The sequence below is a fragment of the Mus musculus genome, chromosome 5 (genome assembly GCF_000001635.26).
Source record: "Mus musculus strain C57BL/6J chromosome 5, GRCm38.p6 C57BL/6J".
Classification (NCBI taxonomy): domain Eukaryota; kingdom Metazoa; phylum Chordata; class Mammalia; order Rodentia; family Muridae; genus Mus; species Mus musculus.
The window spans coordinates 92624874-92650490 of record NC_000071.6 but is presented as its reverse complement, the minus strand read 5'-3'; the positions used below and the strand labels follow the sequence as shown (position 1 = coordinate 92650490).

At 43.3% G+C, this 25617-nt stretch overlaps 1 protein-coding gene across 13 annotated transcripts in view, besides 1 other annotated feature; it reads left to right on the top strand.

Annotated features, from left to right (window-relative positions):
* The window catches only part of Ccdc158 (coiled-coil domain containing 158), a 67236-nt gene that overhangs the window by 24982 nt on the left and 16637 nt on the right, over nucleotides 1-25617 (top strand). For 7 of the 13 annotated variants that reach the window (XM_006534992.3, XM_006534994.3, XM_006534989.4 and 4 more), the window contains 11 exons: nucleotides 358-555; nucleotides 1360-1842; nucleotides 4791-4980; nucleotides 6609-6761; nucleotides 9368-9480; nucleotides 14142-14300; nucleotides 16163-16255; nucleotides 17070-17195; nucleotides 17928-18076; nucleotides 20837-20896; nucleotides 23005-23064. In XM_006534992.3, coding sequence (XP_006535055.1) covers nucleotides 358-555; nucleotides 1360-1842; nucleotides 4791-4980; nucleotides 6609-6761; nucleotides 9368-9480; nucleotides 14142-14300; nucleotides 16163-16255; nucleotides 17070-17195; nucleotides 17928-18076; nucleotides 20837-20896; nucleotides 23005-23064 — 1784 coding nt within the window. The remainder of the gene's footprint in view (nucleotides 1-357; nucleotides 556-1359; nucleotides 1843-4790; nucleotides 4981-6608; nucleotides 6762-9367; nucleotides 9481-14141; nucleotides 14301-16162; nucleotides 16256-17069; nucleotides 17196-17927; nucleotides 18077-20836; nucleotides 20897-23004; nucleotides 23065-25617) is intronic. The other 6 variants (XM_006534991.3, NM_177230.3, XM_030254576.1 and 3 more) reach the window with 4 other exon arrangements.
* Nucleotides 22114-22738: an enhancer, noted in NCBI's record as "VISTA enhancer mm187". NCBI's record gives its function as "enhancer in: heart[5/6]" and the evidence as "EXISTENCE:transgenic organism evidence [ECO:0001131][PMID:17130149]".

Sequence of the window (25617 nt, the reverse complement as noted above, 5' to 3'; positions counted from 1 at the left end):
AATGATATAAGCTTTCAAGTAGCCATAGTTTTTGAGTTAGAACTGCCATTTACTAAATTCAAGTGATGTATTCATTTTGAAGCAAAATGATGTTCAAAACACAAATGATGTACTTACCAAATGTAGAGATTACAGTTATGAGATGCTACTCAGAGACTAGCAAAAATATTTAAGCAAAATATTAGTGTAATTTTCTAGGAAATAATCACTCTTAGTCAAGCTGTTGAGAATTATCTATATCTAAGGCTTCTCAGATCACACAGCTCCAAATCAGGTGAGGCAAACAGGTGAGCTTGTTTCATACGACATATGATCATATGACAGTGGGTGGAGAAAGAACGTTGTCACTTCTTTTAGGCAGATCTTCACAAGAGGGAGAAGGAACTGAGTCTGGAGAAGGAGCAGAACAAGCGTCTGTGGGACCGAGACACAGGCAACAGCATCACTATCGACCACCTGCGGCGAGAGCTGGATGACAGAAACATGGAGGTGCAGAGGCTGGAGGCCCTGCTCAAGGCCATGAAGAGCGAGTGTCAGGGCCAGATGGAGCGGCAGGTGAGAACATACAAGCTGTGCCATTGCTGGGTGGCTGGCTTCTTCCTGGGGGAAGAATGTTCTTTATGTTTGCTTACAGAGCTCCTGCTCCTGCTCCTGCTCCTGCTCCTGCTCCTGCTCCTGCTCCTGCTCCTGCTCCTCCTCCTGCTCCTGCTCCTCCTCCTCCTCCTCCTCCTGCTCCTCCTCCTCCTGCTCCTGCTCCTCCTCCTGCTCCTCCTCCTCCTCCTGCTCCTGCTCCTCCTGCTCCTGCTCCTCCTGCTCCTGTTCCTCCTGCTCCTGCTCCTCCTGCTCCTGCTCCTCCTCCTCCTCCTGCTCCTGCTGCTGTTCCTGCTCCTCCTCCTGCTCCTGCTGCTGTTCCTGCTCCTCCTCCTGCTCCTGCTCCTGCTCCTCCTGCTCCTGCTCCTCCTTCTGCTCCTCCTCCTCCTCCTCCTTCTTCTTTTTAATATTTTAAAAGATTTATTTTATTTATGTGAGTACACTGTAGAAAAGGGCATCAGATCCAATTGCAGATGGTGTGAGCCACCATGTGGTTGCTGGGAATTGAACTCAGGACCTCTGGAAGAGCTCTTAACCACTGAGACATCTCTCCAACCCACAGAGCTTCATTATACACACACACACACACACACACACACACACACACACATACACAGAGTCCTGATGATCTGACAGCAAAATGATTTAAGTTAGGCTATTTGAACTGTTCAGTTCAGGATTTCATGCTTTGAGTTAACTTGCCTGCCTCCCACCAAATAATAATAACAATAATAATAGTAATAATGGTGACATTTCCTTTTACTAAAGATGGCAGCCATTCAGGGGAAGAATGAGAGTCTGGAGAAAGTGTCCTCCCTCACTGCACAGCTGGAGTCCACCAAGGAGATGCTGCGCAAGGTGGTGGAAGAGTTGACAGCCAAGAAGATGAACCTTGAGAGCTCTGAGAGGACGGTGTCTGACCTGACAGCTTCCCTCCAGGAGAAGGAACGCGCCATTGAGGCCACCAATGCAGAGATCACGAAGCTCCGCTCCCGGGTGGACTTGAAGTTGCAGGAGCTTCAACACCTGAAGAATGAGGGCGATCACCTCAGAAACGTGCAGACGGAATGTGAGGCGCTCAAACTCCAGATGGCGGAAAAGGACAAGGTCATTGAGATTCTGAGGCAGCAGATTGAAAACATGACTCAGCTGGTAGGCCAGCATGGACGGACCGCAGGTGCCATGCAAGTGGAGAAGGCTCAGCTGGAGAAAGAGATTAATGATCGGAAGCTGGAGCTGCAGGAGTTTAAGGTCTGCGTGGTGCTTGTGGGCCGGTTAGCTCTTGAATGTTCTGTTCTCAAAGCAGCAAAGACCTAATTATTGGGAAGGGTTCTTGAGGTTTGCGGCCTACTGTAGAAAGTATCTGAGTTGATATGCATGTGTGATTTTTAAGAAGAGATCTCTACTTTCACTCTGTAAAAAGGAATGTGGGACTCCAAAATGGCTCAGGGTCAAAAGGAAAACGGCAAGGAGTGCAGCCTCTCTGTGGAGTGGTCCCACAGAACCTGGAGTGGGAGATGTGTTCTCAGACGGGAGCTCGATCCCCATGTCCTCGCTCCTAATAACTATATAGCATGGGCCTGCTCGCTCCATGCATGTGTCTGTGACAATTACAAGGAAACAGAAAGACACAACTTGATTGGACTATTGTGTGGCTTAGATAAGAAAATATGCATCAAAGTCAAGCTGGCCTATGTAAATATTATTCTTTCCCCCCATTCTGTAATCCCGTTCAAATAATGAGCCTCCTTACTGCATAAGTGAGTCAAATCAAAGTTAAAGCAGGGCACACAGCTTAGTTGTCTCCCTCTCTCTCTCTCTTTTTTTTTTTTTTTAAAGATCTATGGGCTGGAGACATGGCTCAGTGGTAAAGAGCACTGACTGCTCTTCCAGAGGTCCTGAGTTCAAATCCCAGCAACCACATGGTGGCTCACAACCATCTGTGACAAGACCTGATTCCCTCCTCTGGTGTGTGAAGACAGCTACAGTGTCTTTAAAAAAAAATTTATTTTTTATGTATATGAGTACACTGTAGCTGTCTTCAGACACACTGGAAGAGGGTAGCAGATCTCATTAACAGATGGTTGTGAGCCACCATGTGGTTGCTGGGATTTGAACTCCGGACCTTCAGAAGAGTAGTCAGTGCTATTAACCACTGAGCTATCTCTCCAGCTCCCTTGGTTATCATTGTAGGGTTTTTTTCTCCCCATATCTTTATGAATTTTTTTTTGAAGCCAAGGCCCACAAATCTCATGATGTTGGCTTAAGCTAACCTCAGACTTGCAGTGATTATTCTACCAAGCTCTGGGATTCCAAGAACAAATCACAAAACACAAAATCTGGCTTTTTCTTTTTGAGATAGTTTCACTATGTAACCATGGCTGTCCTGGAATTTACTATATAGATCAGTAAGCAAAGTGGACTGGGTGTAACCTTTAAAGGCTTGTCCTGGTGGTCTATTTCTATTAAGACGGTACTCAAAGCTGGGCAGTGGTGGCGCACGCCTTTAATCCCAGCACTTGGGAGGCAGAGGCAGGCGGATTTCTGAGTTTGAGGCTAGCCTAGTCTATAGAATGAGTTCCAGGACAGCCAGGGCTACACAGAGAAACCTTGACTGAAAGAAAGAAAGAAAGAAAGAAAGAAAGAAAGAAAGAAAGAAAGAAAGAAAGAAAGAGAGAGAAAAGAAAGAAAGAAAGAAAGAAAGAAAGAAAGAAAGAAAGAAAGAAAGGAAGGAAGGAAGGAAGAGGAAAAGAGAAAAAAAAAAAGTACTTAAAGTAGCACCGCCAGCTAGGTAACAAGCATTCAGATCATGAGCCTGTGGAGGGAGCCCTAGATTCAAACAGTAAGAGCTGCCAAAAGAAAAAGGTAATGTGGTAAAGCCCAGAGAAAATCAGTTTCCAGAAGTCGCTTTATGCTCCATACATACTCAACTACCCCAGCAAGAAACCATGAAAACTAAAATGCTGCCCACAGAGCTTATTGTGGGCACAGTCCCAGGATGGTTTAATGGAGGCTGATGATGTATGTGCCTATTTGTGGCAGGGTTCAGTTTTTTGTCTCCAAGAAGGGAAGCAGGTATTCAGCCTAACTACACAGCTCACAGAAACAGTTTACACAATGAGCCACTCTTAGCAGCTAAGTCTCAAAAAGGTTTCATGAATTCCTAAATGCCAGCCAGAGACCAGCCTTGTGAGCCATCTTGATGAACAGGAACAGGCAGCCCCTCCCCTCACATCCATCTCCCTCCCTCAATCTATCCCCCTCCCTCACATCCATCCCCCTCCCTCACATCCATCTCCCTCCCTCACATCCATCCCCCTCCCTCACATCCATCTCCCTCCCTCACATCCATCCCCATCCCTCACATCCATCCCCCTTCCTCACATCCATCTCCCTCCCTCACATCCATCTCTCTCCCTCACATCCATCCCCCTCCCTCACATCCATCCCCCTCCCTCACATCCATCTCCCTTCCTCACATCCATCCCCCTTCCTCACATCCATCTCCCTCCCTCACATCCATCTCTCTCCCTCACATCCATCCCCCTCCCTCACATCCATCTCCCTCCCTCACATCCATCCCCCTCCCTCACATCCATCCCCCTCCCTCACATCCATCCCCCTCCCTTCCATCCATCTCCCTCCCTCATATCCATCCCCCTCCCTCACATCCATCACCCTCTCTCACACCTCCTTCCATCTCTGTTGCTAATCTCTGTCCTTTACCAACTATTATGGTTTGAGTTTGGGATGTCCTCCCAAGTCTTGTGGCTTGAATGCTTGTTCCCAGGTGACAGTGATGTGTTAGATGGTTGTAAAACCGTTGGTTCTGTGACCTAGCCAGCAAAAATGGGTGACTGGAGGAAGGTCTTGAAGGTAATATTTGCTTTGGGTTCTGGCTTGAGTTCTTTGCTTTTTGACCTGCCAAGATGTCAGGAACCCTCACAGCACGTCTCTGCCACTGGACTGAGATGTCCTAGCTCCCATACCTTCCTGTCATGATGCATCCTCAGAAACTGGGAGCCAAAGTACCACCCATACATATTCACTAAGTTGCTCCTCATGGGTATTCTATCACAAGGAAATTCTATTAGTGTCCTTAGAAGTACTGACATTAAAAGTAGATAGAGTATCAATGAGACTGGTTTGTGCTATATATGTACACGTTCTTTTACTGTATTTTGTCTTTGTCAAACCAGATTTTAAAAGATAAAAAAGATGCAAAGATTAGGGAGCTTGAAGCCCGAGTGAGTGACCTCGAACTGGAGAAGGTGAAGCTGGTGAATGCAGGCTCTGAGCGGCTCCGAGCGGTGAAGGACATCAGACATGAGAGAGATCAGCTGCTAAATGAGGTGAAGACTAGTAGGACTGAACTAAACCATCTCTCAGGTATGGCACCTCAGTTTCCTCTGTCCTAAATGCTGTGAGGTCCCACACCACAAATGCAGATAGCCACACTGCTCCAGCTATGTGATCTGCGCCCCACTTCTTCTCACAGTTGTCTGCGAGGAGCTTGCTTCTTGATGCTTACTAACCATTACCTGTATTCAGTCCTCGGTTCCAAAGAGTGGGACGAGGTATTGAGACACTGGGCTTCCTAAGGGGTTGTCTTTACTGCTTTGTTATTCTGGAAATGGGAGCCTTGCATCCTTTGAGCCAAATTACTTGATTAAAGGTTTAATAAACTGACATGTATAAATAGAAATTATGCAAAACAGGAGAAATCCATATGAGGGAACAGAGGCAGTGGCAGCAAGAATGGGAGAAGAGCAAAGAATTGAGACTCCTTTGGGCAGTGTGGTTGTGCACACCTTTAAACCCAGCAGTGGGGAGGTGGAGGTGATGGATCTCTGAGTTCAAGACCAGCCTGATCTACACAGTGAGTTCCAGGGCAGCCAGAGCTATATAGTGACATCCTTTCTCAAAACAACAACAAACAAAACCATACACACCCCTCTACCCACCAACAAACAAAACCATACACACCCCTCTACCCACCAACAAACAAAACCATACACACCCCTCTACCCACCCCCATGCAAAACAAAGAATAATTTGGAAGGTTGCTGCAGTAGAATTAGTGACTGGTCCATTTGTTCTGGGTTTTTAGTTTGTGGGATTAGGAAGCAATAATAGCAGTAACTAAAAAGAGAGCTAGGGAAAAGGCAGAGGCAGTCAGATGAGGCAGCACGGAGGACATGTAGGGCTGGACTTGTGTATGTAAATCTGTATGGTAGCCAAGTGTGGTGCATGACAAGGAGAGTCATGCTTATTTTCAGCAATATATTAAGCTTGAGACAAGCCTGACTGCATAAGACCTTGTCTTCCCCTCAAAAATCTATATCATATTCTTAGGAAAATAGAATGTATGGTGGATGAGTTTGTGGCAAATGTTTTTAGAGTAGAGAAGTCTTTGAAACGTTGACACACATATGCACTGCATTTGGTCATACCCATTCCTCCTACTTGTGTTCTACTCTCTCTGGGACCCTCTCCTGTCTCCCTCCCATCTGCGTGTCCTCTTACTATTATTTATTATAGCCCACTAATTCCAATTAGTGTTGCTTAAATATGCATTGATTTAGGGCCATCCACCGAAGCATAGGCAACCTACAACACCCCTGAAAAACAAATAAAAAACGAGGTCTTCCCCGGCAGCCATCAACTACCAATCGTTCCTCAGCTGTGAGCGGGGTCTGGGAGTCTCTCCTGTCATTAATGCTGGAATGTTGACTGTGTTCCAGATATTTTGATAGTTACTAGAGAGAGATAGACAGACAGACAGATAGATAGATAGATAGATAGATAGATAGATAGATAGATAGATAGATAGATAAATGAAATAACTTGGTAGTAAAATACTTGCCTGTATAGGCAAGGCCTTGGGTTCAGTATATAGACAGTATATATCTTAGGGTGGGATGAAGACGAGACCCTTGGAAGTCTGTAGTGAGTGAGTTTGTCTCCAGCCTCTGAGATGCTGCAATCACTGAGGACATTGTCGTTGTGTTCTGTAGAGGACTATGAAGTCTTAAAGAGGAACTTCCGGAACAAAAGTGAGGAGATGGAGAGCACCACAAACCGCCTGAAGATGCAGCTCAAGTCGGCTCAGTCGGAGCTGGAGCAAACAAGGAACACACTCAAGACCATGGAAGGCTCCGATGGCCACGGTACGCTCTGCTCCAACCCCTCTGTCTGTAAACCCATTGCCTAGAGTGTCTCAAACACAGTCCTGGATATACTGCGCGGCACCTCTTCACAATGCCCCGCAACGTGAGAAAGACACACCTCAGTGTGGGTGCTGGGTGGCACAAATGTGTTTCTACCGATTTAAGGGAGGTTGACATGTGCTTTAGTCCCTAATATATCTGAAGACATATCACTTTTTCTTTCTATGGCTATTTCAGTAATTTTTAACAAATCTCACCGTTTCTCCTTATTTTTAATTTTTTTATTAGATATTTTCTTCATTTACATTTCAAATGCTATCCCCAAAGTTTCTCCTTATTCTTAAAGCTAGAAACACAAGAAATTTTTCATTAAACCTCATATTTTTACACGTACAGTGTCTACATAAACTGTAGCTCAATGGCTAATTGGCAGCTCTTGACTTCTTCTCTGTGATAAAAATGAGACGAGATTGGTAATAAGGCCTCTAGACGAGGGGTCTGTATCTCACAAAACACTTGACACCTTCTGCTCACGGCCGTACTAGTCCACGTACGTGAGTGCCCTTGAAGTGCCCGTGAGTGCCCATGAGGCTCGTCAGTGAGAGCAGCTGCTCCTCTCAGGGCCTTCTGCCATGCTGGGTATATCTGTATTAGCTGACTATACAAATTTAAGCATAGTTTTTGTATTTTATGACTTCTTTAATATGTGTGTGCATGTAAGTATGTGTGCAGAGGTCAACATGAGGTGTCTACTTCCATTATTCTCCACTTTATTTTTTGAGACAGTCTTTCTTGCTTGCTGACCTGGAGGTCCTGATTTTGTTACATTGCCTAGCCAGAGAGTACAGGATTGCATGTGGCTGCTCCATGCCAGGCTTTGTTGTTGTTGTTGTTGTTGTTGTTGTTGTTGTTGTTGTGTGTGTGTGTGTGTGTGTGTGAAAATTCGGTCCTCACACTTCCACAGCAAGTATTTACCAACTAAGCCATCTCCTAGCCCCTATCTTTTTTTGTTATTTAAGTTAAAAAATTGTGTGTGTGTGTGTGTGTGCGTGTGTGTATGTGTGTGTGTTGAGGTCAGAGGACAACACTCTAGAGCTGGCTGTCTCCTGAGACATCTGTTGGCCCCTGAGGTTATTTGTTTTTTTGTTGTTGTTGTTTTTTTTTTGTCTGTTTGTTTGTTCTAATTAGTTAGGAGATTCATTTATGCTTGTCCAGCAGCACAGTTTGTTTTGTTTGCCCAGATTGGTCTCAAAGTTGCTGTGTAGCTGAGCTGACTCTGAGCTCCTGCTCTTCCGGTTTCTATTTCCGGAAGCTGGGGTTAAAGGCATTCCGAACCACACCTGGCAAGAACCAGATGCTGTTAATGAAAAAATCAGACTTAGCATTTTTCTGATGGGTTGTTTTCAACAGATAGTATGTTTTTCTTTTCCTTTTAAACTTCTAATTTATAGCTAGGCCTGACTCAAAGCAGCATTAGTTTCAAACAGACTTTCTCAACTGACTTGTAATAAAAGATAGGGTCTTCTGACTTTACACTTCTATGTAAAGACAGGTTCACCATAATGTTTCCTTAGCTTACCACACCCTAAAGAGTCCATGGTGTGTATCTAGCTAAAACATTCTCATGGGGAGATGCTGGGGACACAGCTCAGTGGATTAGAGTATCTGTTACTCTTCCAGAGGACCAGGGTTGAATTCCCAGTACTCAAATAGGTGGTTCACAGTCATCATAACTCCTGTTCCTGGGGCTCTGACTCCCTCTTCTGGCCTTCACAGACGGCACAAAGCACACATGTGGTGTACATACATACATGCAGGCAAAAAGCTCATCCATATAAAATAAAATAAAATAAAATAAAATAAATCTTTTTTAAAAAATGGTCTCATTTTTTTCCAAAAACAATCATTTGTATGCTTCTATGATATTTTTACTACTGAGACTGTAGTGAGTTCTAGCATATGACAATATCTTTTGAGGATGAAATTGAATGGCTTGTGACATCCCTGGAATCTTTTAGAAGTCTGTTAATAGTAGATATCTTAAATGATATTTAAAACATGGGTTTCTGAAAAAAATCATCTTGGTTAAACATCTATGACTATTTATGTGTTTATTTCCTATATGTGTATAAATTTATTATTATTACCAATGAAAACATGAAACTAACTAGTCAGTGAAATTAATTCTAATAGCAAAGAAACCACAAAACATCAGCATAGGGGCTGGAGAGATGGCTCAGCGGTTAAGAGCACTGACTGCTCTTCCAAAGGTCCTGAGTTCAATTCCCAGCAACCACATGGTGGCTCACAACCATCTGTAACAAGAACTGACGCCCTCTTCTGGTGTGTCTGAAAACAGCTACAGTGTACTTACTTACATACAATAAATAAATCTTTAAAAAAAAACATTAGCATATATATTTTTCTTAGTTGAGAATCTGTGAGTGTTTGCTGCAGTTGTTATATAACCCAATACTGTGAATCCTAAAGTCCTTACTTCATGATATTTAATGGGCACTTCCCAGGAACCTTAGTGCTTTTCACTTGCTGTCTTGTCAAGAATTTCAGTAGGCTTTCAAAATGTACAGCTTGCATCTTTCTCTCAGCTATGAAGGTGGCAATGGGCATGCAGAAGCAAATCACAGCCAAGAGAGGTCAAATAGATGCCCTGCAGAGCAAGGTGCAGTTTTTAGAAGAGGCCGTGACAAGTGCCAATAAGGTGAGTCTTTGTCCTGAGAAACCAGCATGGTTACTCACTCACTCGTTTGCTCGTTGTACTGGCTAGTTTTGTGTCAACTTGACACAGCTGGAGTTATCACAGAAAAGGAGCTTCAGTTGAGGAAATGCCTCCATGTGATCCAACTGTAAGGCATTTTCTCAATTAGTGATCAAGGGGAAAGGCCCCTTGTGGGTGGGACCATCTCTGGGCTGGTAGTCTTAGTTCTATAAGAGCAGGCTGAGCAAGCCAGGGGAAGCAAGCCAGTAAAGAACATCCCTCCATGGCCTCTGCATCAGCTCCTGCTTCCTGACCTGCTTGAGTTCCAGTCCTGACTTCCTTTTAGTGATGAACAGCAGTATGGAAGTGTAAGCCAAATAAACCCTTTCCTCCCCAGACTGCTTCTTGGTCATGATGTTTGTGCAGGAATAGAAACCCTGACTAAGACACTCGTTAATACACCATAAGGCAGAAGAAGGCATAGCACAGGAAGTGCAGTTGGGGAGACATTTCTGATTGAGAGAATGAGGGAAAGATTCCAAAGGAGTCTTGAATGAGGAATTTTTAAATTTAATTTAATTTTTAGGGTTTTTAGTTTATGTGTATGACTGTTTTGTCTGCATATATGTGTGTACATATGTGTATATATATATATATATATATATATATATGCACACACATGTATATATATGTGTGTGTATGTACCACATGCATCCATATGTGTGCAGACACAGAAGATGTGTCAGATGCCCTGGCACTGGATTTATGAATAGCTGTGAGCTACCATGTGGACGCTGTGACCCACACCTGGGTCCTCTGCAATAGCAACAAGTTCTAAACTGCTGAGTCACCTCCAGGATCCTAGTCACATAGAGTTATCACAGTCATTGACTGAAAATGTTCAGAAGCAGACATGAAATTTGTGTTATGTCCAAATGTTCTCTGATGACAGTTTGAAGCAAATTTACATTTTTATATTATAACAGAACTGAATGCAATGAACATGCAAAAGAAATGGCATAAGTAAAAATAATCAGTGTAACTAAATTAATTACTAGCTGATCACCCACAGTGAGCCCTGGGGATCCTTTAGAATGTACATATATTGCTTTACCCCTTATCTTATGTACCTATCGGATTTCCTTTTTCTGTTCTTTCCCATTTTCCTGAACATATTCTTTTCTCTTTCTCTTTATTCCTTCCTTCTGGGAATCTGAAGTAGTGCTTCTCCCAGTTGATGGTACTTAGGGATTTGTGCATTACTGCTTGATGTCAACCCATGCCTGCCTCCACCTGAAACAGCTCAGAGACACTCGCTCAGACAAAGCAAGAGGAGACTGGCAAAACAAACCCAACTTCCAATCTACGGATGTTCCTGCCCAATCCAAGCAGAAAAAGGGGAGGGGGGAACACACACACACACACACACTGTGTCATGACAACACTTTCTGATGTATTTGTAACAAACACAATGATTATGAAAAAAATACAAAAAAGCAGACTAGATAATGTGGTGCCCATGTTTCATGTTAACAATTAGCCACTCTTTGTATTCGTTCCATGGTACTTTTCTAAAGGAGAAAACTAATTTGGAAAGTTTTTTGTTTAATACTGACCATATTACATCAGCTATTTTATTTGCACTACTGTCCTGACAGGTAGCTTGAGAGCTAGATATGTCTGTCCCATGTGTTTCTGTCATACGACCTACAGTAGACATTGGTGAAAGAACCATGAGCAAAATTGAAACTCTTGAGACTTTCAAATAAATGCATCTTCTTTAACTATGTTATTGTTTAAAATAAATCTCAGTAAAATTTAGTATACAGTTATTCAATCCTACTGCACCAAAATTCTATTTTTTAAATTTAATTTTGTTTTATTTATTCTCTTTACACCCCACTCACTGTCCCCCTCCCAGTCACCCCTCCCACAGTCCTTTCCTCTTTCCCCATCCCCCATCCCCTTCTCCTCTGAGCAGGTGCCCCCTTACTGGGTGTCCCTTAACCCTGGCACTTCAAGTCTCTTCAAGGCTAGGCACATCCTCTCCCACTGAGGCCAGATGAGGCATCCCAGGTAGACAAACATATCATACAGGCAACAGCTTTTAGGATAGCCTCCATTTCAGTTGTTCAGGACCCACATGAAGAACAAGCTGCACATCTGCTACATATGTGTGAGAGGCCTAGGTCCAATCTGTGTATGCTCTTTGATTGGTGGTTCAGACTCTGAGAACTGCAAGGGTCCATGTTAGTTGACTCTGTTGGTCTTCCTTTGGAGTTCCTGTCCCCTTCAGGGCCCACAATCTTTCCTGCTATTCTTCCATAAGAGTCCTCAAACTCCATCCAGTGTTTGGCTATCCCTGTATTGTCTGAGTCAGATGCTGGGTGGAGCCTCTCAGAGGTCAACATGCTGTCTGCAAGCATAGCAAAGTATCATTAATAGTGTTAAGGATTGGTGCTTGCCCATGGGATGGGCCTCAAGTTTGGCCAGTTATTGGTTGGCTATTCCCTCAGTCCTCCATGTCTGTATTTCTTATAGAAAGGATAAATTTTGAGTTGAAAGTCTTGTAGGTGGGTTGGTATCTCTTATCGCTCCACTGGGGTTCCTGACTGACTACAGGAGGTGGCCTCTTCAGGTTCCATATCCCTAGTGTAGTGAGTCACAGTTAAGGTCACCCCCATTGATTCTTGAAAGCCTCCCTTATCCCAGGTCTCTATCTCTACCTAGAGATGCCCCTCCCCTCCTCACCCCAGTCAGTTGCAGATTTCTATTCATACTCATGGCCACCTAGTCATCTCTCCTGTCCTTTCTCGTACCTGATCCTGAACCGCCCCCCACTCCCTTTCCCATCCCCCCTCTCAGTACCCTTTCTCCATCTGCCTTTTATGACTATTTTATTCCTCCTTTTAAGTGAGAGTCAGGCTTCCTCACTTGGGCCTTCCTTCTTGTTTAGCTCCTTTGGTTCTGTGGAGTTTAACATGGTACCTGTATTTTATGGCTAATATCCACTTACAAGTGAATATATACCATGTATGCCCTTTGTGACTGGGTTACCTCACTCAGGATGATATTCTCAAGTTCCATCCATTTGCCTGCACAATCCATGATGTCTTTGTTTTTAATAGCTGAATAATATTCCATTGTGTAGCTGTACCACATTTTTCTTTATCTATTCTTCAGTTGAGTGACATCTATGTTGCTTCAAGTTTCTGTGTATTATACATAAAACTGCTATGAATGTAGTTGAGCTAGTGTCTTTGTGGAATGTTGGAGCATCTTTTGGCTATATGCCCAGGAGTGGTATAGCTGGATCTTGAAGTAGAACTATTTCCAATTTTCTGAGAAAATGCCAAATTGATTCCCAAAGTAGTTATACAAGTTTGCCCTCCCACCAGCAATGAAAAAGTGTTCCCTTTGCTCCACAATCTTCTCCAGCAGGTGCTATCTCTTGAGGTTTTGATCTTAGCCATTCTGACGGGTGTAAGAACCTCAGAGATGTTTTGATTTGTATTTTCCCTGATGACTAAGGACTTTGAACATTTCTTTAAGCTCTTCTTGGCATTCAAGATTCCTCCGTTGAGAATTTTCTGTTTAGCTCTGTACCCCATTTTTAAATGGGTTATTTGGGTTGTTGATGTCTAACTTCTTGAGTCCTTTATAAATTTTGGATATTAGCCCTCTGTCAGATGTAGGGTTGGTGAAGATCCTTTCCCCATCTGAGGCTGCCAATTTGTCCTATTGACAATGTCCTTTGCCTTGCAGTTTCATGAGGTCCCATTTATCAATTATTAGTCTTAGAGCCTGAGCCACTGGTGTTCAGGAAATTGTCTTCTGTACCAATTCATTCAACAGTATTTCCCACTTTCTCTTCTCTGAGAGTTAGTATATCTGGTTTTATGTTCAGATCCTTTATCTACTTGGACTTAAGTTTTGCACAGGGTAATAAGTATGGATCTATTTTCATTTTTCTACATGAAGCTATCCAGTTAGTCAGCACCATTTGTTGAAGATGCTTTCATTTTTTCATTTTTTAGTTTTGGCTTCTTTATCAAAAATCAAGTGTCTGTAGGTGTGTGGCTTTATTTTGGGGTCTTTGATTTGACTCCATTGAACAATATGTCTGTTTCTGTACCAATCCATGGAGTTTTTATCACTATTGCTTTAACCAAATAAGTGACAAGAACTTCCAGTCCCTGAAGAAAGAAATTGAAGATGATCTCAGAAGATGGAAAGATCTCCTATGCTCATGGATAGGTAGGATTAACATAGTGAAAATGGCCATCCTACCAAAAGCAATCTACAGATTCAATACAATCCCCATCAAAATTCCAACAATTTTTTATAGATCTTGAAAGAACAATTCTCAACTTCACGTGGAAAAACAAAACACCCAGGATAGCCAAAACAATCTTGAACGATAAAAGAACTTCAGGATGAATCACCATCCCTAGTCTGAAGCTCTACTACAGATCAAAATTCTGCTTTTCACAATGCATGGCTGCTTCATATTTTGTAGATGTTATCAAAGATCTGAGGACCTAAGAAGTGATACTAGTAGAGATGAAAATGTATCAGAGTCCTTTGTCAGAAGTCTTAGACTTCAGCACTTATCACACTTTTATCAGCAATTATTCCTGATTCTTTCTCTTCCATAACTGTAGGAGAGACACTTTTTGAAAGAAGAGAAGAGTAAGCTCAGCCAGGAGTTGAGTACCGTAGCAACAGAAAAAAACAAGATGGCTGGGGAGTTAGAAGTGCTACGGTCTCAGGAACGACGCTTGAAGGAGAAGGTTGCCAACATGGAAGTCGCTCTTGACAAGGTAGTTTATTAGCTGAGGTGATGTGGGAATTAGCACCAGGACAACAGCTCGGTAGGATAGTTCTCAGTGGAAGTTCTGTACCATCAACTTGCATCATATCTCAGTCTTACAGCACAGAGGCAGGCTGTCACTGAGGAGACATTTAGAGATCTGCCATTGCATAGGTAGTCAGTACCTCTGTGTGGTTGTTGCCTGGGAGGGACAGGAGAGGCTTGTTTTCAGTCTTGATTTCATGTTTCTCTCAGTACATCATGAAAGGAAGGTTGCTGTGGAACTCACAGTAGTAGGAAGAATGGTAGCCACACTCATATCATGACATATCAGGGAGCCAAGTGAAGAAAAGGTACCAGGGTAAAGAAAAGCCTGTCTCTAGGGCTGTGGTTCTTAAACTTCCTAATGCTGTGACCTTTTAATGCAGCTCCTCATGTTGTAGTGACCTGTAACCATAATATTACTTTTGTTGCTACTTCATAACTATAATTTTGCTATGTTATGAATAATAGATGTAAATATCTGATATTTTTGATGGTCTTAGGTGACCCCTGTGAAAGGGTCATTCATTCAGCTCCTAAAGGGTGAGAACTGCTGCTCTATGGGGCTTTTTGTCTGCTGGGCCCCACTTCCTAAAGCTTCCACAGCCTGTGGGAAACATTTTTGACTCAAGTCATAATAGCATAGTCCTTCTCCCCAAAATGAGCATTTTCTGTTGAAGTTGAGGTCTGATTCTTCCTCCCAATTCCATGTTCCCAGAAATAAGACTCAAACTCAAAATATATTTACAAACACCTTGGCCATATGGCTAGGCTCTTCTCTGACTAGAATCATAACAAGATAACCTATTTCTTTTAGTCTACCTTCTGCCACTTGCTTGGTTACCTGTGCTCAGGTACCATGTGTCTGTCTCCTCACATCTTCCCGGGGTTGGGGGAACTCCCACTTGGCTTTATCCCAGAATTCTTTCTCCTCCCACATTTCCCATTTTCTATTTCCTGTCTAAGCCATAGGCCATAGACTTTTTAATTGACAGGTGATGCATCCATTCCGTGGTTGGTACACAAGATATTCTCTCTGCAGTTACCAAGGTAACACAGTCATAGGAGCAGTAGATATAATCTATCCTTGCTAGTTTTACTCACCTGAGTAAACATGCCTCTGTGAGCATCAGCCCTACCGTCAAAAGTGATCTACACTTTAGGTGCAATACAGTCTCTTAAATGTTAATAAAATGATAGTGCTAATATCTGATGCCCTGCTGGGTCTGGAAAGGTTGGGTAGAAGACAGAAAGAAGGAGAAGGGCCTGGCACTGATTATCATTGTTACACGAGGATAAATCTGTCTTCCTGTTACTTAGAAACCCCGAAAAACCTAAAGGTATCAAAATCAATCACTAGTTCCTAAGAAGCTAGACCTTCGTGGTTAGATAAAATACTCCATGATCTGACTGTGCCAGCCATGTTTCCTAAAACATGCTATTCTGAATTCAGGGGGAGTTTTGCAGTTTTGAGTGTGGCCCCAATCTTGCTATCTATATACAGCCCAGGGTGACATTGAAATACTGATCTTTCTGCCTCCACCTCCTAGCCCTACACCTCTCAGCCCAGATATAAATTTTATGCTTTAATAAAGCTTTTTGCTCATCTCACCCTTCGTTCATTCACTCATACTAATTACTGCATATATGCTGTGTGTACACTGGATAAGATAGACCACATGACTGAATAGGACAGATACATGGATCACTAGAATACAGTGTGCCGGGGTAGATGGTTTTCCTTGAAGAGCTGAAAACTATATTACAGGTTAATGAATTAAAAGTGCCTAAAGAATGGGGGATAAACCACTTATGGTTGCTCGATTGTAGGCATCTTTGCAGTTTGCAGAGTGTCAAGATATAATACAGCGCCAGGAACAGGAATCGGTGCGTCTAAAACTTCAGCACACTTTGGATGTAAAAGTAAGGGTGTTTTCATAATACATAGTTTAAGCTGAAACAATGCCTATGCTTGATATGCTCTGATATTTTCTTTACATACATTCTGTGTGTGAGAGAGAGGGGGGAGGGGTTCATATTTGCGTGTTTTTAAGTGATCACTGTAGAGGCCAGAGGTTCATGTCAGGCTCCTTCCCCAGTCACTTCCCAGCAGGATCTCTCACTGAGCCTGGAACTCACTGACTAGGTCAGACAGGCTGGCCAGCACGGCCCCAGGATCCTCACCTCTCCACCTCTCTGCACAGGGTGACAGACGTTTGGCTCATTTGGCATTGCACGAGTATGGGAGTTCAAGTCCTTATGCTTGCACACAAGCCCTTTACCATCTGGGCCAACTCCCAGGTCCCTGCATATCTTATATTTAATGATAGTCTGTGGTGGTGTTACTTCTCAGTGTGTCCACCTTGTGATTTAAGATAACATGGAAGCATCCCAGTTTAGACCTACTTGACACTAAGCAAGTAAAACAGTGCCCCCCAGCGCCTGCCTTGAGTACCCAAGGGGAGAGTTTTACACACACTGAATGAACTCAAAGACCCAAAGGATCAATGTTTAGCTCGTTTTTTGGAATAATCTACGTGACAGTGAAACATCTCTTCTTAAAAAGGGTGCTTTTATACTGAAATGTGGATATTTTTCAGAAGTATAGTTTAAGTTGATCATTATTTTAAAGTTTTAATAATAGGTTTGCCTGTGAAATTAAAAAAATAATTTTGATTTCATAATTCTTTGTAGCTGTAAGTTGGCATTACTTTACTCACATCTGCATTATTTGTAGGAACTTCAGGGCCCTGGATACACCTCTAATTCTTCAGTGAAACCTCGCCTTCTCCAGCCAGCATCTGTGACTCGGTCTCATTCTAACATACCATCCTCCCAGTCGACAACCAGCTTCCTGTCTCATGTTAGTAACCAGCCATGTAATTATAAAATGAGTGGGAAACGTCACCTTCAAAGTCATGTTTATCATGAACATTGCAATGAGAATCCAGACTGAAAAAGCTCTTTACTATTAATTATTTTCTTAGAAAAGACAAAATGAAATAATCATTGGAATTGATGGTAACAAAAATATTAATTTTTAGACATTCTCTGCAGAACTTTTTATACTTTCTTTTTTTGTTTTTGTTTTTGTTTTTGTTTCTGTTTCTGTTTTTTGAGACAGGGTTTCTCTGTGTAGCCCTGGCTGTCCTGGAACTCACATTGTAGACCAGGCTGGCCTTGAACTCAGAAATCTGCCTGCCTCTGCCTCCCAAGTGCTGGGATTAAAGGTGTGTGCCACCACTGCCCGGCTATACTTTCAAAACACAAGAAAAATATGGACAATATAAATTCAGGCTTTCTCTGAAGATGTACAAATTCCTTATAATTGGTAGCCAGCTCTAACTCTTAAAAAAGAAAGACTTGTTCTATACATCAGTTCCAATAATCAAAATCTTTTACTTTTAAAAGCTCTGTCTTTAAAATGGAGGATCATCAGAACCACTGCAAATCCTATTGAAATAAAAGCTGGGTGTGAGCCAAATGACTAGTAGTTGGAATGGACCTGTGCGCTGCAATTAAACCATCATTTATTCTGCTTTTCCATAATGTCTGTCTATAAATAATGTACTGATGTGTGCATTGCTTTACTCAGCACTCTATAAAAACCAACACACCGAAGGAGGACCCGACGAGGGACCTGAAGCAGCTCCTGCAGGAGTTGAGAACCGTGATCAACGAGGAGCCGGCCATGGCCCTGAGCAAGACTGAGGAGGATGGAAGGACTCCATCTCTTGGAGCACTGTAGGTGACTCTCTACGACTGCATGCTCACAATGGCAAAGCTCCTCCCAGGAGTGTGCCACCATTAAGTGGTCCACATGCTCCTTTGGAAGGTCAAGGGTTAAACAACTTTGAACCAGCATAAAGGTGGAGAGGTTAGGCAAAAGCAAAAAGGCCAGCCCCCACGAGCAAAAGAAAGAGTGCTCATTCAGTCCAGAAAGTGGCCAGTGCACAGTGTTAGTCAGTGTTCATTTGTAGTAATTTAAGATTCCCAAGAGATTTCACATCCATAATCTTACTGAGTATCACACGGTAAGTGAGTAGGTGGTGTTGCTCATAGGTTTTGCTACTGCGGTTTAAGCTCAGGCAGACTGTGCTCCCAGCTCCACCCAGAGTTCCTCAGATCAGTGGATGAAAGACGCGCACGCGCTAGCACACACACACACAGGGCGCTTCTAACCTCCCATGGCTAGCGGGCCCTTCCGATACTCTGTCTGCCCTCAGCTTTAGTTGCCTTTCTAATCTCCTGCCTGGGGAAATGGCCTATGGCTGCTCCACCTGAGATCTCACATGGCTGGTCACCTTTTGTCTCTCTGAGGCATGGTGAAAAAACATGACAGTACAAGGTGGGACAGCATTTATTTGTCCCACCTTACAAGCAAAAGAAACAAATCCCAAAGGGCTGATTTGTGTACAACAACACACAGTCTATTGCAAAACTAGAACTATGTAGCACTGGGAACTAGGAACACTCAAGGCATAAGCTAATAGGAAAAGCCCAGGTCTCTGGCTGTTCTTGACAATGGCTTATATCAAATTAATAAGTCTCACCCAGGGCTGGTGAGATGGCTCAGCTGGTAAGAGCACTGACTGCTCTTCTGAAGGTCCTGAGTTCAAATCCCAGCAACCACATGGTGGCTCACAACCACCTGTAATGAGATCTGACGCCCTCTTCTGATGTGTCTGAAGTCAGCTACAGTGTACTTATGTATAATAATAAATAAATAGATCTGTAAAAAAAAAGTGTCATCCAAAACAGATTGAGTCAGCTCAGCAGCCCCCCCGCCCATATCTACAGAGATCAGTGAAATTCCTATGTGCTTTCCAAGTGCTCTGAAATAGTTATTTAGATAAACTCATATTAAACATTTAACATGGTATCCATGTTGGTGTTAATCTTAATTTTGTAATATTAATGTGTTTATAAGGCAAATACATGAAAGTAAAAGTTTCTGAATATCTCTGTAACTCATTTCCAGTTCCTTAAGATGTTCTGAGAACATGCATATTTAATCTAAATGCTGACACTAGCTGGACTGATATAATTGCTGTAATAACAGTAAAGCATTAGTGATACATCACTTCTATATCATGACATTGCATTACCTCTGGCACACAATGGCAGAAATGTGCTGTTGGCTAGTCCAGCAAAGAGTCCTTTGACTTGCAGAACTCGTCCTTTTCCGTGTGTGAGGGGGAATCAGGCAGGGTCACTGTGTAGCCCTGGCTGTGCTGGAATTCACTGTGTAAACCTGGTTACCTGCCTGCCTCTGCCTCCTGAGTGCTGGGATTAAAGTGTGTACTACCACAAACTGTTTTGTTTTGTTTTGTTTTGTTTTGTTTTGTTTTGTTTTGTTTTGTTTTGAAACAATCTTACCCCAGGCTGGCTTTGAACGCTTGATCCTCCTGCCTCAACATTCAGAGTGTTAGGATTACAAGCATGCATGTGCTACCATGCCACGCTGATCACTCTCACTTTTCTTGTAACTCTAGCAGGCCCTCTGTGCATGGGCAGTGTTGTAAGGTGAATTGACTGATGAGTAAATATCGGCATAGGCTGACCTTTCTCATATGAAACCAAGCGAGTGTCACGAGTCTGGTCCTGAGCACTAATGATGCGGAGGGTTACCATAGCTTCCCTAGTCAGTTTCCATTACTGCTGTCCCCAGTGGCCTTGAACTTGGGACTACATCAAACAAATGTATCTGGTGATAATTCCAGTGAATTTTCTGTAATCCCCCAAATGGCCCTGTCACTAAAGTCTGACTTCTCCCTAATGCTGAAGAAGGCCTGCAAGAAAGCCTGTGTAGTGGTGCACGCCTGGAATCCTAGCACTTATGGAGCAGAGGCAGGAGGATTGTCGCCAGCCTGGTTTACATTGTGAGTTCCAGGCCAGCCAGTGCTATACTGCTCCAACCTGTTAAAACAACAAAGAACTACACACCAAAAACAAACTCATGAAAGAAAGCGTTGTCCGAGTTGAAATCCAGAGCTAGCTGGCTCTTGGTAGGTTTGCTTGGATCGCTTAAATACAGTGATGGGTAGGTAGCCTAGAGAAATACAGTGATGGGTAGGTAGCCTAGAGAAATACAGTGATGGGTAGGTAGCCTAGAGAAATACAGTGATGGGTAGGTAGCCTAGAGAAATACAGTGATGGGTAGGTAGCCTAGAGAAATACAGTGATGGGTAGGTAGCCTAGAGAAATACAGTGATGGGTAGGTAGCCTAGAGAAATACAGTGATGGGTAGGTAGCCTAGAGAAATACAGTGATGGGTAGGTAGCCTAAAGAAATACAGTGATGGGTAGGTAGCCTAGAGAAATACAGTGATGGGTAGGTAGCCTAGAGAAATACAGTGATGGGTAGGTAGCCTAGAGAAATACAGTGATGGGTAGGTAGCCTAGAGAAAAATTAAGCATCAGTGAGTAGTCGATTGTTTCTAAAAGATGAACCCTGAGATGCACATGTGTTTAACTCAGTTAACTGGGTTGTCTGTCTCCACAGAGAAGACAGAGTAAGAGACTGCATCACCGAGTCAAGTCTGAGAGCAGAGCTCTGCCACAGGTAAGAATATCAGACTCTTAGGCCGAGCCGTTGTGCAGGACTGTGGTTTCCATGGAACCTGATGTGCGTATTGGCTTCAGAGAAGGAAACCTGTTCCATGGCTTAACTCTGAAAGGGACGTCCAGGTTCTCGAAGTGAACTGAAAGCATTTTCTTCTCTTCTTTGCCTATTTCCAATCTTGCTGATTGTGAGCCTCAGCCTTCTGTCATTATAGCACACTGCCTGAGGGAACTTAACAAGAACAAAAGTTGATGTCCCCCACATCCCTGAGGTTCCAATCCACGGTCAGGCACACCCACTGCTTTGGGACCCTGTTGACGGTGTCAGATGGCAGTGGTAAAGCTGTGTAAGACTCTGAGGCAGGCTGTACACCTCACTGCTGAGAAGCAAGAGAGACAAGTCCCCTTGGATATCACTCATGGTGACACAAGGCCCCACCTCCTGAAGGGCCAACTGCCTTCCAGTGGTTCCAAGCTGGGGACCAAGCCTTAATTCTTCATTTAACTCAGGGGACTTAGGAGGATGTTCAGCATCCAGATAAAAGCTCTGATCTGTAGCCATATGAGCTATGGGTATGGTATGCCACACCAAAGGACTTTCTCTATATTTACATGTATTTACAGTGTCTGCTGTAACTTTGAAAGGTGGTTCAGAAGGAAGTTATAACAGCACCAATGTAAGATTGTGCTAAAGATGATCCTATGTTCATCAACTTAATAGCTGAATTCTAAATAAAATCATTAAAATGAAGAAAACTTACAACATTCTAAAAAACTCTACAAAGGACAATTTCTGAGAGCAATGTGAGCAAAAGAAAAAAAGTCTAATGGTCATTATTCAGAGAGGACACAAAACTCCTTGCTTTAAAAACCCTGTCTCATCACTGCCTGTTGCAATGAACACTGATCTCCCAGGCTGGCATCAAAAACTGACTTCTAGTAACTAGTCTGTGGTGGCTAGTTTAAGTCAACATAATGCAAGCTACAGTCGCTTGAGGAGAGGAAACTACCGTTGAGAAATGCAAGCCTAGGTGGTATTCTCAGGATGAATGATTGATGTGGGAGGCTGAACCCACAGGCAGTGGCACCATTGCTAGGCAAGTGGTCCTGAGTTGTTTAAGAAAGCTGGCTGAGTAAGCCATAAGGAGCGGGCCATTAAGCAGGATTTCTCTATCAGAAATCTGCTTCAGTTCCTGTCTCTAGGTTACCTTGAGTTCCTGCCCTGACTTTCCTCAGTGCTTTTGGCCATGGTGTTTCCTGACCACAATGATAACCCTAAGTCACACCCTGTACTGATGTACTGTGCTCTAATCTAACTAGATCGTTCCACCATTACCAGCACCCTTTTTAAAATCGTGAGGCAGGATCTTACATATATCCAGGAATGGGTGATCTTGAGTAACTCCTGATCCTCCTGCCTCCACTGCCAGTTTATATGGTGTTCGTGATCAAAGCCAGAGCTTTGTACATGACAGGCAAGCATATACTAAGCTGTCTTTAGTCCCTAAGTGCCACAAGACACTCTGCAGGAGTCTAGTCTCTCCATGGCACTCCAGGGATCAAATTCATGTTGTCAGACTTGGCAGCGAGCCTTTTACGGAAAGGCGTCCCACAGCTGTCTTTCTTGTGACTTCGCATTCTCTCATAGAAGAGCCAGAGTGTCAGCCTCATTCTTTTCTGTCTATATCTGCCCAAAATCAGTGCTCAAATGAAAATGTGTTTTATCCTAAAGCTAACACTTGATGATATATCTAGCTATCAATATAAAAATAAATTGTCCTTGCAGTGTAGCTTGTTTTTACACACAGCCCTGGGTTCAATTCCCAGCACCCTCCCCCACTAAAGAATAAACTATTTCTCTTACAGATGTTTATTATACCAATAAGAAAATAACAACCTATCTTTTTTGTGGTTTTTGTGTTGTTTTGTTTTTCAAGACAGGGTCTCACTATGTAGCCCTGGCTGACCTACAACTCACTATGTAGGCCAAGGTGGCCTGGAACACCCAGAGATTGGCTTGCCTCTGCCTTCTGAGTGCTGTGATGCCTGGCCACTGTGCCCAGCTTTCTAACATTGTATCTTTAATTCCTGCTCTTCTCTTACCAACAGGAGCAACAACTCCTTGAGGGAGTCCACTGAAGGCAGCAAATCCAGTGAGACTCTGAGCAGGTGAGAAATGGCTTCACTGCCTGCCCTTGCTTATAAAATGTCCTTTTTGTTCAGTTCTCTGCCTTAAAGCCTGGAACTCTGTAATGTACCAAATGTGCTGTCCTAGGCCCATGGAATATAAGCAAGCAGATTTCAGTCCTGACTCTTCAGTTGCATAAAATTATAATGTGTGTTTATAGAGTAACGTATAGAAAATCCTTAATCTTTTTTGTTTTCATGACCCATAAAAATATAAGCCATCTTTATATCTTTCTTAAGAGTATAAGAATGTTTTTTTGTGGGACTCCTAACAGTGGGCGATGTGTTATAAAAAGATAAAGAGGTTTAAGAATATGTTCTATGGGGGTGTGGTGAGGTATGGGGGAAAGGGGATGCCTTAGCGGGCCCATGCTAAGGCATCTCTTCCCTCTGAGGGACCAGCCACAGGATGCTTTATTCAGGGCATGAGGAGGGGAGTTAAGAGGGTAGTAGAGGCAGAGAAAGGCAGAGAGAAGGAGAGAGTAGAAAAGTAGAGGCCAGCCATGACCACGTGGAGAAAGGAGAGAAGGGAATGGGGAGAGGGGGGAGCAAGAGGCAAGAGAGCAAGAGAAGTGGAGGGGGGCCAAGTAGCCCCTTTTATAGTGGGTCAGGCCTACCTGGCTGCTGCCAGGTAACTGTGGGGAGGAGCATACCTGGCTGTTGCCAGGTAACTGCCGGGTGGAGTTTAGACAGAATGCTAACAGTAGTAGTGGGGGTGTCTTTGACTCATTCACCTGCTCTTGGGACCCTTTTTCTCCTACTGGGTTGCTTCACCCAGCCCTGATATTAGAGCTGGTTGTGCCATGTTCATTTGATATCCCTAGGAGGCCTGCTCTTTTCTGAAGGGAAATGGAGGAGAAGTGGATGAGGGGAGAAGGGAGGTGGGGAGTGGAGACGGGTGGAGGGAGGGAATCTGTGGTTGGGATGTATTGTATGAGAGATGAATAAAAAAAGGAATATGAAAATGATTGCATAGTGGAAACTGCTTACATTTTAGTTATTGTGCTGGCTAGTTTTGCCAACCTGACACAAGCTAGAGTTGCCAGAGAGGATGGAGCCTCAACTGAGAAAATGATTCCATAAGCTCCCGCTAGGCAAGCCTGTGGGGCACATGGTAATTAGTGATTGATGGGGAAAGGCCCAGCCTATTGTAGGTTGTGTCAGTCCTGGGCTGGTGGTCCTGGGTTCTATAAGAAAGCTGACTGAGCAAGCCAGGGGAAGCAAGCCAGTAAGCAGCACCTCTTCACGGCCTCTGCATCAGCTCCTACCCCAGGTCTCTGCCTTGTTTGAGTTCCTGTCCTGACTTCCTTTGGTGATGAGCTGTGGTGTAGAAGGGTAAGCTAAATAATGCCTTTCCTCCCCAGGTTGCTTTGGTCCTGGTGATTCATGGCAGCAATAGTAACTCTGACTAAGTTACGAATGAGCTTTTTCATCCCCATGTGCTCAGCACTTGTGCACAACGCCTACCAAAAACCACTCAGTAAATACTTTTTAGTGAATGAATCAAGACAGTATCTTCAATACTGTTTCTGTGTCTTGATCACAATACAATAAATTGAATCTTTCTAACTCTGTCTTTCTTTTCATCTAATCAGAAATTATTGATTTTCTACTTTCTTGGATATATAGTACTATACTGTACTATAATAACTATATTATAATTCTATCTCTCCTCTTTTCTAGTTGCTTTAGAGTTATCTCATCTTGTTTATCTAATGTATGTGGTAGCTATTATCTTCTTTTTAGGCTAGAAATGAAGAAAATCAGATTGTGTAAGCAACTTGCCAAGGGCATTCAACTTGTAATCTCTGAACTTGAGCCTTAGTGGCTTCAAAGCACATGTTTGTAGCCACTGCTGTGTACTGCCTCTGGGGACTTACGCTGAGCTACCTGGGAGGAAGCCAGTCACAGGCATAGGGCACAGTTACTTCCCCTAGGTAGCAAAGGCTCCACTGTAGAGTTTCTTTGTGGTTAGAAAAATCTGTTTCTTTCAGTAATGAAATTGCCAATACTTATTTTATTATTTTAAAAATGTCACTGAGGGCCGGAGAGATGGCTCAGTGGTTAAGAGCGCTGACTGTTCTTCCAAAGGTTGTGAGTTCAAATTCCAGCAACCACATGATGGCTCACAACCATCTGTAATGAGATCTGATGCCCTCTTCTGGGGTGTCTAAAGACAACTATAGTGAGCGAGCGGGACTGGAGTGAGAAGAAAAAAGGCTGAAGACAGCTACAGTGTACTTACATATAATAAATAAGTCTTTTTTAAAAAGGCACTGAAAAGATAGTATTTTACAGCTGGATGACTAGCATAGCCGAAGCAACCAGGACTCTCACACCTGCATTTGCATAAAATGTATTGTGATAACCAGCTGTCAGCGGAGCTTCCCAGGACTCCACTGTACACTTTTCTGAGACTTTTTTCTTTAAAAATCTTCACGTTTATTGTGATGTGTGTGAGTGTGTGTGCATGCACGTCCCAGAGCACATGTGTGGCAGTCAGAGGAACAACCTGTGGGAGCCAGTTCTCTCCCT